This window comes from Stegodyphus dumicola, chromosome 8 (assembly GCF_044657685.1).
Source record: "Stegodyphus dumicola isolate Sdum_Otavi_A_Nest chromosome 8, ASM4465768v1".
NCBI lineage: Eukaryota > Metazoa > Arthropoda > Arachnida > Araneae > Eresidae > Stegodyphus > Stegodyphus dumicola.
Window position 1 is genome coordinate 86,154,057 of NC_140775.1, and position 20,524 is coordinate 86,174,580.

The window sequence follows — 20,524 nt, forward strand, 5'->3', positions numbered from 1 at the left end:
CCTGTTGGCTTTGTCATAGTCAAATAATTAAACAACCATTCTTCTTTCTTAAAATATTTCTTATATACACCAAATTCTCTTTGGTGATTAAAAAAAAAAATATTGATTTAGTATGAAATGTAATGTTTACGGTTCTATATGAATATTTCCCCGACAGCTTCAACTTGATTTTAATAGAAATCGGGTGTTTAAGTACCGAAAAATGTAATTATACACGCACGCGCGCGCACACACACACATACACACACACACACATATATATATATATATGCACGCACTATAATCATACATACATTAATTTTCCCAAAATAAAAAAATTTTATTAAAAATACAGATATACATATAAAAGGTATTTATACATTTTTTAACCATTTCGATAAAGAAATTTAAAAATGAAATACTTTGGAATAAAAAAAAAATGTTCTCCAACAGCTTATTATTTGCTATGAGAAATATCGTCTGCTACTTTTAAATTCATTCTCCTTTGAAAATGTCGCATATAAACAAGCTGCGGATTTAAAGATACGTTTTTGCGCTTTCCGATGAGAAATATTCTTATTCCATAATTCAAATTTTCTTAAATTCCTTAATTACTTCTATTCTATAATTCTGTAATTAACATCTCTAAGTGAAAAATAAGCAACATTATTACTCGGAAAGAGAAAAACTGTCAATCATTACTTCTACATGAAAAAAGTAAGTTCAAACGAATACCCGAAGAGGGTAGTTACTGTTTCTAAAGTTAAATCATTGGCTACAAGAGAAAATCAGGCATCACAGAACTCAGTTGCAGTTTTTAAACACATCTATAGCAACAATAAATAAAATAATAAACCGAGATTTACAACTTAAAAAAAACTAAAAACATAATGTACACCAGCTTTTGCCGAAGCGTGTGGTTCAACGCAGAACAGTTTGTAGAGCTCCGTATGAAAACCATTTAGCGAGAGATAAATTGAAATTCTTTGTGACTCTTGATGAAGCATGAGTTTACCTAAATAACTGCAACAAAAATTTCCTATTCATTATCAGAAAATAATCTGATGTGTACACCACATGACTTCCTTGTACGGAATATTAAATTATACGCATTTTATCTTGCATTTCATTTAAACTCATTGGATTGAATTAAATCTACTTCGCCGACAGAGCATAAAACACAATAGAATAAATGCATTCTTTAAAATTCACTTTAGTATTTGTTTACCATAGCGACACTCTGGCGCTAGATTCACTTAACAGTATTATATTTCGTTCATATTATAACTCATAATGCACAAAATTTATATCATTTAAAGAATAGAATTATCTAATCGTTGCCACATATTCTATTCAAATACTATAATAAAGCTAGAATGATGTATAAAAGAGATTAAGCAAACAAAACAAAAAAGAAACAGTTTTTCACAGACGATTGAGTATTTCTCATTCAATTAATTCAGTTCTCACTGCGCGAGAAGGCAAAAATACATAAAAACTCAAAATATCTATATTAAAAATTACGAAGTAAATCTTAAACAATTATTTCCTCGAAAAAATTCCAGAAAGGACTAAGCATGATTTAATTGGCAATAATAAATGAAGGCGTTATCTTTGTTGTTGCGAAGCTAAGTTTCTCTAGATTGCAACAACTTCACTAGTCTACTGTTTCAAATGTAAACAAAAAATAGCCGCCATTAAAAAAAAAAAAAAAAAAAAAAAAAAAAAAAAAAAAAAAAGGCTTAGCGGTACTTAAACAACTTTAAAATCGTTGATAATTCTAAAAATATTGCATACAGATTTACTAAAGGCATAAAAACCTTAACCGGAAGATAAAAACAACATAATTCAATCATTTTTAAAGCAAAAAATGTACAATTTACAAATATACTCGTATAAGAGTAAAGAAACTGAGATTACTGAGTCGGGTAACAGAGTGGATATATATATAAATATATTTATATACGTTTGGTGCGGCCGATTGCAACCAAAATACGAGGTGCACATCTACATGTTATAGCAGTCCTATATACAAAATTTCAACGTTCTGAGACTACTCGTTTTTGAGTTATGCGAGATACGTACGTACATACGTTCGTACAGACGCCACGAAAAATTCTCTTCAGAATTAATTTTAAAGCAGTTTTTTAATTTTGTTGGAGGAAACGAGTCTTTTATTCTGCCCTTACATACAGATATCACGCAAAAACATCGTTAAATTGCATTCGATAGCGGTCAAAATGGATATTTTCGTTGAAGCATGCTGCCTGAAACTTTTCGCGATTACAATACTTCCTTTTTACTTCGTACAAGGAAGTAAAAAAGAGAGAGGGGGGGATTACAAACCTGGTTCCATTAGTGCAAAGAAAATTTCAGTAAGGGGTTTATGGTTCTCTCGAGATTCCCTTACAAGAATATCAAGAGAAAGTTTTTCAAGTCTGATATTTGAAAAACGATTTCTTTATCCCAATGACTTTCAAAGAGTGAAACTTCATTAAGACAAAGCAAAGAGTCATACTTCGAAAAGTATTACTGAATTCCGTGAAAAAATGAAGACTGATACAGGCATTGCTTATATACCTTTTCAAAGCATTCCTACAAAATCCTCCGATTTTCCACCTATGACTGTTGAATCTTCGGTCTTATGAAAGAGCTTTTTCTAAGCGGAAACCCATCATGATTGATGGTTTATAGAAAGTAGTGGAAGAAGAGTATAAATAACTTTCCCTGGTTACTTTTCGAAAAGCCTTTCTGTCTTGAAAAACACAATGCAGACTTTAAATCCAGAGAAAAAGCTTATGAAATCGGACATTTAAAAAAAATACTCCTTACATTTCAACTTTAATTAAACGGCCCCGAAATCATCGTAAAAATGTGGACACACATTGTATATACTGAATGGTGCAAATGTTCTACAATACCTCCTGAAAGTATGTCTCTTGTACAACTAACGACATTTTTAAAATTAATTTAAATGCTTTCATTAGTAAATAATATACCAATTTAAAGACAATATTATATGGAATTCAAAAGATTTTTAAAAATTTAAAATCATAATATCATGGAACAATCATAACATCATGCATAATATATCACAAATATTATGCATACGAAAATGCAAAGAAGCTAATGCGAGTTCTTTCTTATAAATAACATAAACTACAAAAGGTTTTTTAAATTCAAAAGGAAATAAAAAGGAAATAAAATTACAAAATATTAAATATTATACGTTAGTCAATGAATTTCAAATTAGTTACGAAGTTAGTTAGAATTTCAAGTTAGAATACGTTAGTCAATGAATTTCAAGTTGTCAAGTCAAATATATTTCAAGTTGTACAGATTACTACTATATAGTTAGAAAACTACTATATTTAATTCCCAATACACATCGCTTCGACATACTACTCACAAATTTATCAAGCTCTTTCACTGAAAGTAGATGATATCAGCAAGAAGCTACAGTTTCAATCAACTCTTACTTTACGATTCTGTTAATTAGTTTTCTTTTAGTACCATCCAAATTTTTTCAATTAGATTAAGAAAGGGGTTCTCAACCAGCCTAGTTTCAGCGAAGAAATGCGGTAAGCCTTTATTTACCTGTTGAGTTTTTAGTTTTAGTTAATGAGCATAAAAAAATTGCTTTTATTCAAGTTTTGGTATTTTTCAATATTTTCTATACTTTTCCTTGTTTAATTTATAAAACAATTCAGAAATAATCTAAATTTAAATAAATATATATATGTATGTTTTCGAATTTTGGAAAGGGGGGATGATCGTCTAGGTGAAAGATGAGTATGGAGCAAAAACATTTGAGAACCACTGGATTAAGATCTGACAAGTGGGCAGGCTATTGTACAGATTTCTTTGCTCCTGATGAAGACGGACCTGTAGCAATTTGTCCTCGAAATCGACTAAAATCTACGCCCAACACAAAGCTGTTGCTTTGCCTAATTTTATGCTTTCCTCTGGCGTGTTTCTCGTCTCTCTTGAAGCTATTGTAATTTTTTAAATGTTTTAGAAGAAAATCATTTGTCTATTATACATGTTCTATGGAAGGGAATATTATTATTCTAAAAGATGTAAATATTGAGTTTAAACATGTTAATACCTGAAAGAAGCATTTTTCTTTCCAAACTCATTAACAAGGCCTTAAATTGCGCCAGAGCCCGGCTCCGGTACTTCTCAGTTTTCGAGGTAAATTATAATTTCAGCCGAAGCGCACCGGAGCCCTAACTTCTTTTGTGTAAGTTATACAGTTTCAACCTAGAATTTCCAGCTATGTGTGTGGAACCTTGAAAACTTGTAAGCGAATAATTGCTTTAGCTCAGGAGACAGAAGCCTAAACTTAAGGGCTAATTACCCTTTATTGCTCTAAATAAAGATTTACAAATGGCTCTTTCTCAGGACTTACAGAAAAGCCTCCACTTGGGCTTAAACTCAAGAGTACAAATAAAATCAAACTTAACTAATGCTTAACTAAAAAGATATAAGCAAAGCTAAAAAAGTAAATTAGAGTCAAAGCAAGGCAATTCCTCAACAATATTAAAAATTGCAACTGTGTATAAGAGTTTTAACAAATATCAAAACAAATCAAAATTGAAATAAGAATTCATTGTAGTACAAACTCGAAACATTAAAGTGCGGATGGGAAAAAATATCCAAGATAATAAAAATTAATCTCCTTTTACTGAAACTCCAATTCAGAACTCATCAGGAGAAAATGAGTTAAAGCTTCACAAAAGTCGATTAATATGTTTCGAAAACGTGTTTCATTCTGAGAATTCTGAACTCTTGCTTTGACTCTAATTTACTTTTTTAGCTTTGCTTATATCTTTTTAGTTAAGCATTAGTTAAGTTTGATTTTATTTGTACTCTTGAGTTTAAGCCCAAGTGGAGGCTTTTCTGTAAGTCCTGAGAAAGAGCCATTTGTAAATCTTTATTTAGAGCAATAAAGGGTAATTAGCCCTTAAGTTTAGGCTTCTGTCTCCTGAGCTAAAGCAATTATTCGCTTACAGGTTTTCAAGGTTCCACACACATAGCTGGAAATTCACTTGAGATCAAAACACCGGAAAAAACCATTTAAATTTTCATTTAAGAAATTAAAATTCATATAAAACCAAAAAATCGAATCTCAAAAGTACCAGAATTTTCCCTACACGCCTTCGGAACACTTGGGGGAAAAATAAATAAAACATAACATTGTGCCAAATTGACTACTAGGGGGAAAAAACCCCATAAAACTTTACATTATGTAAAAGGACCATTCGAAAAACCAAATTGGTCTAAAATCAATATACAAATCCGAAATTCAAATGCAAATATAAATAAAGAGCAAAACAAATATACTTTAAACCAAACTGCCATTTAAACAAAACTCAAAAATTGGGTGGTCCCCAACTACGCTAAACTAAACTTTTAATACCAAGAAAACGAAAAACTTTTCATAGAGATTTCTTTAATTCATAAAATCAAATCTGAGGCTTAATCAACTAAAAACTGAAAGCCTGTTAGAAACAAAAATTAAAAAAAAAAAAAAAAAAAAACGCAAACTTACTGAAATAACTTTACGACCTTCTAAACGAAAATTTACTGAATTCTTCAGACGACCAAATTGTGTTCCTTGTAGATTTCAAAGCTGCTCTGAAAAGCAAAAAATTGTAGCTCTTGGAAAAAGTATACGATAAGGTTCAAAGTGTCCAATAGCAGAACTAAGTATTTAGACATGTGTTCAAAATGTCCTATTCTGTTAAACTTCGTGTGCGGAGGTGCCAAACGTTGGGTGCGGTCTATAAAAATTATCACCTACGAGGAGGGGGATCGTCGACTCCAAAATGGCGGCGTAAGAAACTTCTAAAAGATGCTGTTTTCTGTAAATTCTTAAAAGGCGAAAGCAGTTTTGGATCAAAGTTGGAAAGGAAAACTATGTATATGTTATTAACGATAAAGGTCTTCATGTCATCGGGGTATAATACGTCTTTGAAACTAGAAGCTCCATTTTTTTTAATAAAAGCTAGAATATTTGCCAGTTATTACATTTACAAAATATTAGAAAGATAATATAAATTATAATTGAAATGTAAAAGATCTTTGTACATATTTACATTAAATTTCTTATCGTAGTCATCCAACTATTACTTCCGATTAAGGTTTAAGTAATAATTATCATATCACTTTAGATGAGAATTTTTTTAAAATAAAGTAGTCAATGCCAGCTTTCTTTAGAGTCATCGAAATTTTGAATAGAGGCTTTATTCTCTAACAGAATTTCGATTAATTTAATGATTTCTTCTTGTGTGTATTCGACATTGTTGCAAATAGTTTTTATTCTAAGTAGTTGATTATGTATGGTATTAAGTATTACTCTTTTGGATATACTGGAGTGCCAATGGATGAGTATTACAGTAGGGAAATAAAAATATCTTCCTTTGTCGTAAATTTTGATACCTTTAAAGTTGATAATTAACAACTCTAGGAAATTAATATCTCCTTGTTGAAATTTAGTTTTATTGAGTTTCAAACATGAAGAATAAATGTGGTCGTATTCTATTTTAATTGAAGTTGTTGATTGCAATAATATGTAATTGCGATACATGTATCTGTAAATGTACAACAATATGAATGTTGTACTTGAGATAACTGTTGTTGGAAATGAAATTCCTTGGTGAAAAGATACAAATTACAAATCGCTGAACTTGTGATAGTTCCCATGGGGATACTGTTGATTTGTTTAAAAAAAGAATTATTAAATGCTATGCAGTTGTTTAAAAGAATACCTTTTAGATATCGTTGTGAATCTTCTTTGGAAATAACCGTAATAATTTGTGGAAATAAATCTGATAGAGTTAGAAAACTGTTAAAGACTTGTTGTAATGGAAGAGCAGCGTATAAATTCTCAAAGTCGTAACAGAAAATATTTTTAATCTTTAAAGAGCGAAGCGCTTCTAGTATCGGTTCGTTTTTAGTAGTTAAAGTAGAAGCGCGTCGCACTTTAAAGCTTAAAAATATTTTCTGTTACGACTTTGAGAATTTATACACTGCCTTTTCCATTACAAAGTCCTTTTTCATAATGTAAAATTGTATGATTTTCTTCCCCCCCCCCCCGAGTAGTCAATTTGGCCCAATGTTTTGTTTTATTCTTTTTTTCCACGTGTTCCGAAGGCGTGTAGGGAAAATTCTGGTACATTTGAGATTCGATTTTATATGAATTGTAATGTCTTAAATTAAAATTTAATTGATTCTTTTTTCGGTGAACTAGGAGAACAAACAAGTTTTCGAAACATTTTAATCGACTTTTGTGAAGCATTAATTCATTTTCCTCTGATGAGTTCTAAACTGAAGTTTCAGTAAAAAGAGATTAAATTTTATTTTTATTATTTTTTCCCATTTGCAATTTTCTTTTCGAGTTCGTACTACTAGCCGCTCAGACGGTATAGTGGTTAGGGCAGCCTGGCTGCGATACCGAAGGGCCTGGGTTCGAATCCCGGAGAAGGCATGGTTGTAACTGTTCGTTTCTTCATAGGAGGCAATAGCGGCCCACCTATTAGGTGCCTCCATAATAACCACATCTGGCCTTAGTATAGATTAATGGACTCTGTTACATTGTAACTGTTCACAAAAGAAAAGGGCGAAAAAAAAAAAAACTACTATGAATTCTTATTTGTTTTGATATTGTAGTAAACCTCTTATACACGACACTTTTTAATATTGTTGAGAAATTGCCTTGCTTTGACTGCAATTTAGTTTTAACTTTAGCTGCTTTTATTTTACTTCAATCCTGCAGCTATAGCGAAGGACGGGTATAAAATTTTTTGGCTTATCTTTGGAATATGGTAACAGGTAGTTTGGCGACATTTTGGTAAGGCGATAAAAGTTACTAGCTAGGACTTTAGTAATGAACATGGATAAAGTCAAGAGTGTGCGCAATGTCATTTTTGTGCAATTCTGGGATTTTTTTATAAGTGAAAATAGGTCGACGTGTACATGGATGATACCGTGTATGTGCAATTCTTAAAAATGCGGCAAGCAGTTTGCGATTCTGCACTTTCTCCCAATTTCGCACCTAATCTTCGTCATGATTAAGCATTTTTGTTCCATAAAAGTTCTAGTATAAGCGTAATTCGGCTAGCAGATTGTTGGTAAAAATGTTGTGTAAAAAAAAAAAAAAAAAAAAAAAAAAACATGCCTTTACTTCGTGAAAACAAAATGGCGTCCAAAACAAAACTAGCAGGTTGCTGTAGCAGGGTTGGTTGTCAAATTTTCGCCAAAAAATCGTTAAGTTACCATAATCCAAAGATTAACCAAATTTTGTTTTTAAATTTTATAATCATGCTTGGTATTTTCGCGCATTAAGCTGCTGAAAAATTATCAGTAAAGGCGTTACGTAAGAAATTTCGAACCAATTTTACACAAAGACCAAAGATTGAAATTCATAACTAATAAATTTCCAAAAATGCTATAAATGTAAAATGAATTTAATAAATATTAAAACGAAAACACTTCAAACAAGTAAAGCCCTAATTCAAAAAGTTATGAAATTTAAAGAGTATTAAAGAGGAATTCATTCAACTTCAATACTACTTCGTCAGGAGGGGAAACATTGAAATCAATTAAAATCTCTCATCTATAAAAAAATCCTTGCTTTCCTGTATCCAGAATTAGCTGATGAACTATTCCAATGTATTTTAACTATAATAGTTCACCCGAAAATTTTTATCCCTCCCCAAAGCAAGGAAAAAATAAAGTAAATTCATATAAAAATTTTACCTTGAAACAATCCAAAGAATTGAAAACGTAAGCGAAATATATATATAATCAAGTGATAAAGTTAAATTAAAATTAGATCACGGAAAAGGGCAACTTTCCAATTGGAAATACTCAAATAAATAAAATAAAAAAGAAAAATGAAACAAAAACAATTCAATCTCAGATTAGATAAAGGTCCAGGCTTTCATATAAAAATAAAATTATCTTTGCATTTATATAATATCAAAAGGCACTTACCTTATAAAAAAAAGAAAGAAAAACAACTCATATCTTTTGAGATATTTTACCTTTCCAAATATTCTGACACCAGAGATGCTTGATGCAGACAAGCAATGCCTAGCAAAACATCGGGTAACAGCTCCACTAAACAGCTTTATGTGGGTTCCAAAATCTTGTCCACATACGTATATGTGACCGGTTGGCATATTTCAAAAGTGCACATCTGTGTAGCCACCAAGGGAGTTGCTTCTAGGATAGACCAATGGGCATCCAGTAATATTTCTGTCATGTCACCTGACCTTTCGCAAGCAAGATGGTTGAAAATATTCTGCTACGCAATTTTCTGTACAAAATAATTAAAGCATCGTCGAGTTCTCCTGAAAATTTGCATTGCACAGTTAAATCAAATATAAGCAACTAGGAAGATTTCACTACCTGGTTGAAAGAATTTGAAATAAACACATGTTGGATACTACGCAAAAATATCCCATGAGAAATATTAATTAAGTGGTAAATAAGATTAAAAAAATATTTATACCAATTTATATATGTAAATAGAAGTCGGGACCTTTTTTTGCAGTCTATATGAAAAAGATGTCTTATAATAATAGTCAACGCAGAATTTTATTCAAAGTTAACTTTACTAATTTGCATTCATTAAATTTCACATTTAATAACTGCTCACTCTTACATGTACTGTCTAAACAAGAAATACTCATCAAGCAGAATAAATTTATCTTATTCACAATGAATATATTCAATTTATTCACATATAACTTTTAATGTTAACAATGGATATAATCAGATCTTGCACAATATGTATTTTGAATCTTACACTTTAAACATCAAAAGAATACAAACACTGAAATAAGAAAACACTAGATTCATTATAATACTTCCAGTCCTTCTCAGCTTAGTTTAAAAAAAAAAAAAAAAAAACTATACACTTGAATTGTAGCTTGTAGCTTGAGTCATTTTCTCGATGTAAAGAGCGATAATACACCGTTAACATCAATCCAAATATTAATGCGCGATAAAAATCACGAAAGTGAAATGTCAGCGATTAATTAAACTCAGAAAACAAAAGCACTACGAGATTTTCTACTATTACGCCATACATTTATAACTGCGAAACAAATGCAAATTAAAACATAAACAACATATGCTCACATGCATGAAGATTTAGCATCACAAGAATCAATAGAAGTTCATTGGTCCATTTTCGAAGCCCCTCCCTCAGTGGCTACGCTGATGTGCACTTGTGAAATATGCGAGCAGTTGCGGAACCTCTATCAAAAATATACAACTCGGTGCGGCCAGTTTTGTTTCAATCCATATCAGTTAACCGATTTCATGGAAATGAGATCTTTCATGAACAACGGAAAGCACATCACTCAATGCCTTTGGCTCAGAACACACCTGGAATCACAGTTTAGGCATTAGTTCAGTAAACAGTATAAGGTCCAAATTCTCTTGCCTCCAATTAACATGGTGACGACAAAAATCTGTTTAGGAGATGAAGAGAGTGGAACATAAACTATTGGTTTTCCATCTATAAGACTAATCTTGTGTTGTTCTGCTGAATCTTCATTCAACAGCAGAACAGAATCGTTCATTCGTGCTTCGTATGGCAGCCTGAAGATCTAAAACCAACATTTTTTTTTTTTTTTTTTTGAAGCTCAGATTTTAAGCGTGAAGGTGCATTTGCCCCTCGCTCCCTATTTTTAACTTCGCTAATATTTCTTGTCCTTTATGCTTGATCAGATAGCCTGGCTCAGTAAAAGTAGGCGGCCAGTGCAACTCTGATTAAAAATCCAGTTATAACCACGTGCAGTGCTGATAAGGACCACGTGTTTCTGAGACTCCTTCCCCTTTATTTTCTTCTTTTCAGGTATTTCTTTCTCCTGATGAGGAGGGACCTTTAGCTGCCCTCGAAATCAATTGAGTGTTTCAATATACTTACGCTAAATACAAGGTTGTTTTTACAATTTTGATTGTCACATTAGCGTGTTTCTCTTCTAGTCAACACTTTTGTATTGCTTTACTTGTTCTTCGAGTTAGTAACAAGAAAAAATGGTCTTCGGCTGCATTTGTTCCTCTTAGAAAGCTTAAGGGAGGTCTTCCACTAATTAATTCACTGCCTGAAAAAAGCAGTTCTAAATTTTTTATATGACACTGTGGGGAATATTCTGATTTTGGGCGACGTTCATTTGCATTTGCCACCGTCTAATCTACCAATAGCCTTTTTCATTTAAATGATGTTTGAGTCAAAATTAATGAATATTGATCACGCTTAAAAACTAGATTAAATTTAAACAGCATCCGAATTCCAGTATTCATCTATTGTGCAACACGTTGTCAGCCGCCTAAGTTACTTATTTTATGCTCAGAAGTCTAATTTTGGGCTCAGATGCAATTAATTTAGACCACTGGATGTGGGTTTAATCCATCCTTTACAACCATAAAATTTAGAGAAAGAAACATTCACTCACATTTCACGGTGAAAATGTATGTTTCAGGTTACATACTGGATATAACAGAAACTACATAGCAGTGTTGAAGTCTCTAATTGAATATGAGTTTTTAGCACTCATAAAATAAGGCTCAAAAGGAAATGCAAATGTAAATTATTTATCATCGGCAATATGCGATGAATTAATCGAAATTACTAGCGAAAAAAATTATGAACACCTTTAAAAAAAGTGTTAAGAAATCGAAGTACTATGACTTAACTGCTGATTCCACAACTGATATAACACATAATCTTAAATGTGCTACCATACTGCATTATTTGTCAGGCCATGGTCAATACTGGAGCATTTTTTTTTTTTTTTTTTGCTTCTTACTTACTTATTCGGCTAGTTGATGCAACATTGATAATTGCGGATAAATTCGTTAGACTAAAAAAAAAAAAATTAAAGCGATAGATGTAAAATCTATAGTTATGCAGCAAACATGCCCGGTTAGTTTAAAGGTCTGCAAGCAGTGGTGAGAGGCCAAAAATATTGGTCATAAGAAATATTTTCCCGCCTTTCTACTGCGTGGTTTGGTGATTAGATTTTCCCTTACTATAGATGCTACATCTCTCTCACCAACATGAACATTTGAATGACTGGCAGAACTGACTGATATGTTCAACATACACATGTTGACTTATTAATTTAGATTAGGTTACAGGGTGAATACAGCAATGTAATTTATGAATATGAAGGATTATTTTTTAAAATAAATATACTGTAAAAGTATAAAGGGTTGGTGAACAAAAAGAACATTTAAAATAATAAAATATATATTAAAATAAATTATAAATGTTAAAAATTAGGAATCTATAATGTAATGCCTTAAAACTGCCCCTAAGATCTAGTATGTAGCAGTTAACGCACTCCAAAATTAACTTATAAGAGCATGTAATATTCACTACCTTCTGTGCGGGAGCACCTGATGAAGAAGAATACAAAAGGTTTACTGTTCTCCGTCCATAATGTTTAGTGGGAAAATATTTCGTTAATTTACTATTGATTTTATTTTCATTAGAACATACACCAAATAAAGGTTGAGGTGCTGGCAAGATCAGGGAATTTTCCTCGGAGGGCATGGTTAGGGCAATTTGCCCTATATTTAAGTTGGAATTTTATTTCTTTTCCAGTCATGGTGGGTTCTTTCTAGTTACGTATTGGTTTGCCAAGTTAGTCGGTATGTCTTTAGTTTACAGATTAGGTTGGGTTACGAGTGGTCACCTCATGGCTCAGCATCAGCCTGATGTGTAACTATTTTACTAGCAGTTAATCCAGGATGTCCCTCTTCGGTAAGTTAATTTCATGACTGGCAGGGTAAAAATTGTTTTGCCTACTATATTCATTTTCACCAATTTTTTATTTACTTTTTTTTGGACATTTTTCAACTGCTTCTCCTCATTGTTGCAACATCCAGGTGTGAGAAAACAGCTATGTCTGGTCTCATGTTCAGCATCTTACTCTGGATACTTTCCACTGTTTACTTTAAAGTATACTCATTTAACAGCACTAAGTTTTGCCACATTAGGCTAAGTTACAGTGGATTAGCATCTGATTTCAAACGATATTTCTCTGCATCACGGGATTCATCGAGTTAAATATATTCTATTTCAAACTAATACACTGACTAGATTTCTATACAATTTTTTTTTTCTAATTTCTAAGGCAACAAAGCTGTTTGGAGTTTAAAAACAAATAAATAAATTATAAAATGATCTTCATGCCTTGGAAGTTTTTACAGAGTTCATATTAAGCAATGCCCAAACAGTAAAAATAATGTTATTCTTATCAGTTAACTGCTTAATTATTGCTGTCTGTATTATTTTATACTAATATCTCTGCCTTTCAACAATTTTCAACAAGTGATAAGGGTTGTTAAAATAGCACTTCTTTTGAATTTTACCCAGCACAAATTATATGCCTTTGGTTTAATTAACATGAAGGTTTTTTTTTTTTTTTTTTTTCTTTTAGTTTAATTTTGATAACACGACTATTAAAAAGAGTAATTGTCCAGAATCTTCAATAGCCCAAGTGGAAAGAAAACTTGAAAAATAAAATAAATGGAAAAAAGTAAATAAAGGCTCCCAAAACAAACTTATTTACAAATTTATTCAATAAAAAATTAAAATTAACACATTAGACATTTTTTAATGAAAGTAGAGGCAAACATGGCCACTTAGGTGGCTGATTTATATCACAAATACGCTGAATATTTATGTTCATGGCAGTTTCTAATCCAGCAATAGTGCTAAATGCATCTCCATACCAAACTTGCATCATCTCCTTTTTCAATTGAAAATCATTACCTGCAGATAAATCCTCATAGTTCACTGAAAATAAATAAATATATAAAAGCAGTCAATAAAAAAAAGCAGAACTTTCAATGAATTTAAAATCATTTAATATTCACAGTCTTAAACTATACTAACATTGTACACACACTTAAACTGAAACCAAAAGAATAACTCAGAAACCAAAAGAATTACTTGTTCTGAGTAATGATTCAAATTACATTATATTAAATTAATCATAAAAGCTTTAAGTCATTGATCTACTTACTGGCTGATGTAATTCAGTTACATTTGGAAGCAAATATATGACTTCAGTGATTCTACATTGAAATTACTTGACATCATGGTTTTTTGATGCATGGTTTTATGTCAGCTTTCTGTGGCAGGTTTTTGAATTTCACAAGTTTCATCACTTACAGAAACAGTGAACAAAATGTTTTCATAAAATCTGTCCTTAAATACTACTCCATCCATAAAGATTAAAAACTGAATTACAATAATCAAAAATACTTTGGCGAATATATTTATATTAAATGGTTAGCCTAGATGACTGATTACTATTTTTTATTTTACTGCAAAATGGCAAGGCATAAGAAGTTAAAAGATTTGTGATAAAATCCTAGTATACGGTACAGCCTTGGCACAATTTTGAAAATTGCTGCCAACATTAAAATAACCTGTTTACTGCTTATCATAAATGTCCAGTTTACTGCTTGTCATAACATCACCAAATCCTGTGTGTACCGTATACTAAGATTAAATCGAATTTGCTTTATACGAGAATGGGAGGGTATTTCCTTTTGTTCAACTGGAACTTGCTTTTGGTATTTCTTTTTGTTTACTGAAAACTTGCTTTGCCTTTCCAAAAGACAATCTGATTGAAGCTGTGAAAATTGGTTCTATGCCAACTGCCTAAGGGATACTCATGCAATACATTCAAGAAAGTGATCACTTCCAACAGTGGCGTAAAAATCGCTTTTTGGGGGCATCGCCGTTTGAAATTCCCCGACTTTTCCAGATTTTGACTAAAATATTTAAATTATCTGACCTTTCTCTGACATTTTAAGTCAATTTTCAAATTCCCTTACTTTTTCCTGTTTTTCAGGTAAAGTGGCAACCCTTATATGAATAAATACAAAGTAAAAAGTACTTTTCATTGTTCCTTAGCCAAGTAATTCGATGTTTTTTTCTTTTTCAAATTATTCTTTTTTTTACTTCTACACATTTTATGTTGCGAAAGAAGTTTTTTCATTATTTTTGTTGCATTAAATCAGTTTAAAATTTGTAGTTTATATAAATTTACTACTTAATATTCAAGTGAATATATTTTTTCATTTCAAAATTTTTGTTGCTATTGTGTCACAGGTTTTAAGAAATAATTCCTCTATTTTTTAGACCAAATTTTCATTTATTTTTTCATACGTTGAATTACTTCTGTTTTACATGTTTTTGACTTGGTCCAATCAAATTGTAAACTATTATTCGATTTATAAGCTTTACCGATTGTTTATGATTTACGCTATTTTTTTTTAACCTGACCTACATGTTTTCAGACTTTGCACAGCGTTTTTCCTTTTTTCAAATACTGGATTATAAAATTTGCAGAAATTTTTGTTTTCAAGTATTGGATAATCATTTTTGCAAGCTTTGTTTTTGGATTCAACCTATTCAAAATAACATTTTAAATTTGTCCATTTTTTTCACAATCTTTCTGAATTAGTCTATGTTTTTGATGCTATAATTTTGCAATTTCTTCCACTGCCTACTTCAGCCTATAGGGGATGGACTCATAAAGACACAGATTACTTTTACTGTTTTTCTCAGACTATGCTTGAGTTTTAAACTTTAATTTGTGTCTCTCTCAGTTCAGAAACAGACTGTTTCATTCATTTATCTCTTTCATTGCACCAACTGATGTGATTTACTCCAAATTGAATATGTGAATAAATTTTAAACATATTTTTTTTTTTTTTTTTATTTTGCATACATACACCTCCCCCCCACAAATACATATATATGTCCCATTTTAAATATAAATTTAAAACATATTTCAGAAACAAATTAATTTATGAGGTAGCACTTATCAAAAATACTATTTCAAGAACATAAATAATCATTTTGTTGTGTTAGCAATCTTTTGTACTTCTGTATATATTTAAGCTGTTGATAATTTTATTCATATGCTCACTCTTTCATTCAGCAATTTAAACTTATCTCCATAAAAACAGTAATTTTTTTTAACACTTGCTTTTTTTACTATGGACTTTTGGATCACGAAAATTTTAATTAAATTTAAGAAAGCTATAAACATATTCGGAATAACTTACTATCGTTTTTACTTTCTAATTCAACAAATTCAAATTCTTCTTTACTTGAATTTTCTGAAAACAGAAACAGAATTTATTGATGACATATGTTACCTTAAGCTGTAATACAAAAAACATCATAACACAAGAAAATTAACTATAGAAATGCAGCCATATTAAATTTGCAAGCAAAATTTATTCTCCTAAAACTAAACAATATTTCTATAAGCTGATAATATTTATAACAGCAATAAAGAATAATTTATTTGAAAAATACAAATAGCCAAAAAATTATTCCACATTAAAATTTTAAAACTAATCTTATAGGTTCAGATTTTTTTTTTGGGGGGGGGGTGTATGTGTATGAACATTTTTTATTTGCTGATGATATCATACCAGGATGATTTAAGATTTTTTTTTGTCTGAACTGTTTTGTTATTTTTTATTTTGCCCTTTCATATTTTCTAATAAAACCAATTATTTATAAAGAATCTCAACTGGAAAAAAAATTCTGCTAACTCTCTGCAAAAAGTTAATGTATAAAATTATAAGCAGTTATAAAAGTCTTCATTCATCTCATAGATGTTCACAAATACAATAATGTTATGCATCTAACTGCTGCTTAATATTATTTAACTTTAAGGATTTCCTGGATACTTATGTAACCCACAGACTGCAAAAGTTGGCTACCATCGAACCATTAAAGTTGGCAGAGATCTCACCAAAGTTCCTATAGAATTTTGAAGAAATCGATATCTCTTTATTTAATAAACAATCAGTATTCGATCTGCTTTGTTTCTGCTCTTTATAAAAAGGCTTTCTGCAATTTCTACTATTTTGTTAGGCCCTCCATGAGCTCTGTTTTGCAACTGATTATATTGTATCCCATTAATACACACTTTTTTATGGTAAAATCACATATTAAAAATAATCAACTGCTTGCTGCTCTATAGTAGGCAGGCCACAAATTCGAATCATATTTCTAAAAATGCAAGTGAAAAAAATACATCATAGGTAGCTTACTCTATTAATAATCAATTGGGATTATGTCAAACGAAACTGCAGATGCTATGAGTGTGTTGTGACATCATACTTATATACACTGGCACTATATCAAGCTACTTGGCTACAGTTTCACAGTTGACTGGATAATACACCCTGCTTTTTATGTCTGCTTATTTTTAAAATTATGAATACAACCTAGAATAAAATAATGTAGGTACTTACATGAATATGGTACAGAAATTTTGAGTTCTCCTGTATATATTACCATTAATCCATATAATCTGAATAACCTTTACCAGATGGAGATTTATTGTTAAAAAAAACATTAAAAAAATAAAAAATATCTTCAATTGAAATAAATGGGAATTCTGCAGTTACATAACTTATTTTCGTAAGACAGCAAATAATTTACAGCTTACTCAATATCATACTAATGGTTTGTTACTTATATGAATGAAAACTAAATATATAATTATATAAAACAATATTATACTACCAATATTGTATTAAGATTTAATTACATACAAATTAAACAATTTCCTTTTAAATATCTTTAAACATTTATCATAAATTGCAATGAAATAGTTTATTTTTGCCTTTGCATTTTGGATCTTCCAGACTGCTGCTACAAAAAGCGTATATTAGTTGTGAAACAGCATGACATGTGAAATCAAAAGTTACATCAAATTTTTATTTTACCTTAATATCACAATAATGTGATTTCAGAATACATTATGTGATTACACACATTTGTATTGTATTTTTTATTATATTAGTATTTTTTATTATATCATCATATTTTGAACAGATATCACTCTTAATGTAATTTTTATTGCAAGAGGAAAAGACAAATATTTTAAAAGCTTACCTTGTTTTAAAATGTACAATGGATATATAGACAAGCCCCATTATAGCAAACCTGGTTTATAAAGAACTTCCAGATATAAATGAAGGAATGTTTTGGTTCTGACAAATTTCTTAACACATACATGTTATTTTATATTGCTACAGCAAATCTCGAAAAGTATGAAAATCAGATATAACAAACTATATAGATAGCTTCAACTGAAACTTTTGTATTTTCCCTATTTTTGTCCAGAATTCAGCATGCTTTAACAAAGAAATTACTGATACTTAAAACCAGCTGAATTTAGAAGGTTGGTATTCACATGCCATCCATAAGGAAAAACACCTTTATGTTACTGTTCTTTTATCTTCATTGAATTCTAAACAAATAGTTTCGCTCTTCTTTGTTAGGAGCGGTCTTAGCCCTCATACCTTGGAGTATTTTATAGTTTCTTCATACTTGGCCTGTACTGCCGTAGCTTTAGCGTCGGTTTGCTGTCACTCCTTTTCGGCGACTTCCATGGCTAAATTCTCTACACAAGCAATCAGTTGATCCACTGGCTCTTGGACATGAGCAGCTCTGACTGGGTGGCTGTCTAATTGGATACAGGGGTGAGAGAGAAATATGATGTCCAATTTTAAGAAAGTGAGGACACAATAAAAATACCTTAGGACACCATATGGTGTGTATGTTACAGTAAAAATAATAAATTCGGTGATTATATAAAATTATACATAATTTATATAAAAAAAATTATACATAATCACCACTAAATTTGGTAAATATGATAAATTATGTCATATTTATCAAATTTACTGGTTAGTTTATAAAATCCCCAACTCATAATGGGGAATGTGATAAAAGTCCCTAACTTTACAAAAATTCTATTTCATATTTATCAAATTTACCGGTTAGTTTATAAAATCCCCAACTCATAATGGGGAATGTGATAAAAGTCCCTAACTTTACAAAAATTCGTTCAGTTTGCACAACTGCTTGGCTTCTATCAACGCATGACAACCACATGATTTCAGAAGTAGTTCTCATTTCGTTGCGTGTAGACATTTTTTTGCTACCCTCTTGTAAAAAATAAAACATTGAATAATGGCTGTTATGCTTGAACGTTTTAATTCCAAATTACTTAATATTATGGATACTAAGAAAACAAACAGTGGTTTTTCTGATGAAAGAAAGATATGATGATTTGTTAAAAAAAGTGAATAGTAGAAACAAAAGTAGTGGGAAAAAACCGGAAGATTATCAGAGACTAAAAAGATATGATGTAATGAAAGTAGGCAATGTTGAAAAACTTATCTTTCCTGTAAGTGAAGACAGCTCCAATGTTAGATTTTATGCATACTTTGAAGAAATTTTTACCATAATTCATGAGGTAGACTTATCAATAAGCCATGGTGGTAGAAACAGGATGTTAAAAGAACTTCAAAAAAAGTACAAAAACACTACAACCAAAGAAGTCACGATTTACTTAAATTTGGGTGAAAGTTGTCAAAAAAAAACCAAGGTACCTAAGAAAGGACTTGTTGTTAGGCTAATGGTCTTTCAAGAGATGAACTCAAGATGCCAGGTGGACTTAAATGACATGCAGTCGCAACCAGATAATGACATTAAGTTTATATTTGTCTATCAAGACCACTTATGATCACAATATGGCTACGTCGGATACATGCATATGCGGGGAAAGCAGAGACCCTGAAAATTACATGTTCCAGTGTCCGCTAATGTCAGCCCATCACATTCGCCATCCCACCGACACTGGAATAGAGTTTAGAAGATTCATTATTAAGCACCGTAAAGTTTTCCAAAACATCAAAAATATTATTGATTTCTTGCACCGCCAAGGACTGGACCTGTGTCATCCATAGCTTACAACTCCAAATAATCCTTTAATAAACCTTCAATAATCCTTCAATAATAAGTTCATAAAACGCAACAATAAGAATATCCACTCTCACCCTCATACTATACAGGAGTGCCTTTAGAAAACACACTTAAATGTATTCATTTATTGAGACAACCGTACATACTACGAACTATGAACTACTTCATACTGTGCAATGTGTGACAGATGCACCAGTACTACGTACTCAACACTATGTACCATGAAATGAATTCATAAACTGTACGCTGTACTATGGACTGCACTATGGATGAGAACTTATAAACTGTGAATCGTTTAACAAAAAAACCGAACAAACAACGAACCACATACCATAAACACTAACCCCCCCACCCGCCAACAAAGCTCCAAACCGAAACACAAAAGAAATATGTATATACATCTTTAAATAACTTATTGTAATTATTGTATCTATCCATCTAACTGCAAAGTACTTGTGTAAAGTATATCTGAGACAATATTGTCTGCAATGCAAATTATGCACCATTAATATACAGGGTGATTATAATTAAAGTTTAAGTTTCAAAACGCTATAATAAAAGAACCACTGATGAAAATGATGTGAAATTTGAAAGGAATGTTATTGAAGAAGGCGGAAAGCGTATGGCAGAAGAAATAATTTAGTTTCAAAAGTTAGCAACAGATGGCACTGTAAGCGGCAGAATCACGACGAGAAACAAGAA

General features: G+C 31.0%; 1 protein-coding gene across 3 annotated transcripts in view; it reads right to left on the reverse strand.

The window, feature by feature from the left end:
* Positions 1 to 13,564: 13,564 nt before the first annotated feature.
* The window catches only part of LOC118188612 (uncharacterized), a 41,326-nt gene continuing 34,366 nt past the window's right edge, over positions 13,565 to 20,524 (reverse strand). For all 3 annotated transcript variants that reach the window (XM_035359103.2, XM_085822076.1, XM_035359102.2), the window contains exons 4-5: positions 16,093 to 16,146; positions 13,565 to 13,804 (exon numbers count right to left, since the gene is read on the reverse strand). In XM_035359103.2, coding sequence (XP_035214994.1) covers positions 13,611 to 13,804; positions 16,093 to 16,146 — 248 coding nt within the window. In that variant the 3' untranslated portion in view covers positions 13,565 to 13,610. The remainder of the gene's footprint in view (positions 13,805 to 16,092; positions 16,147 to 20,524) is intronic.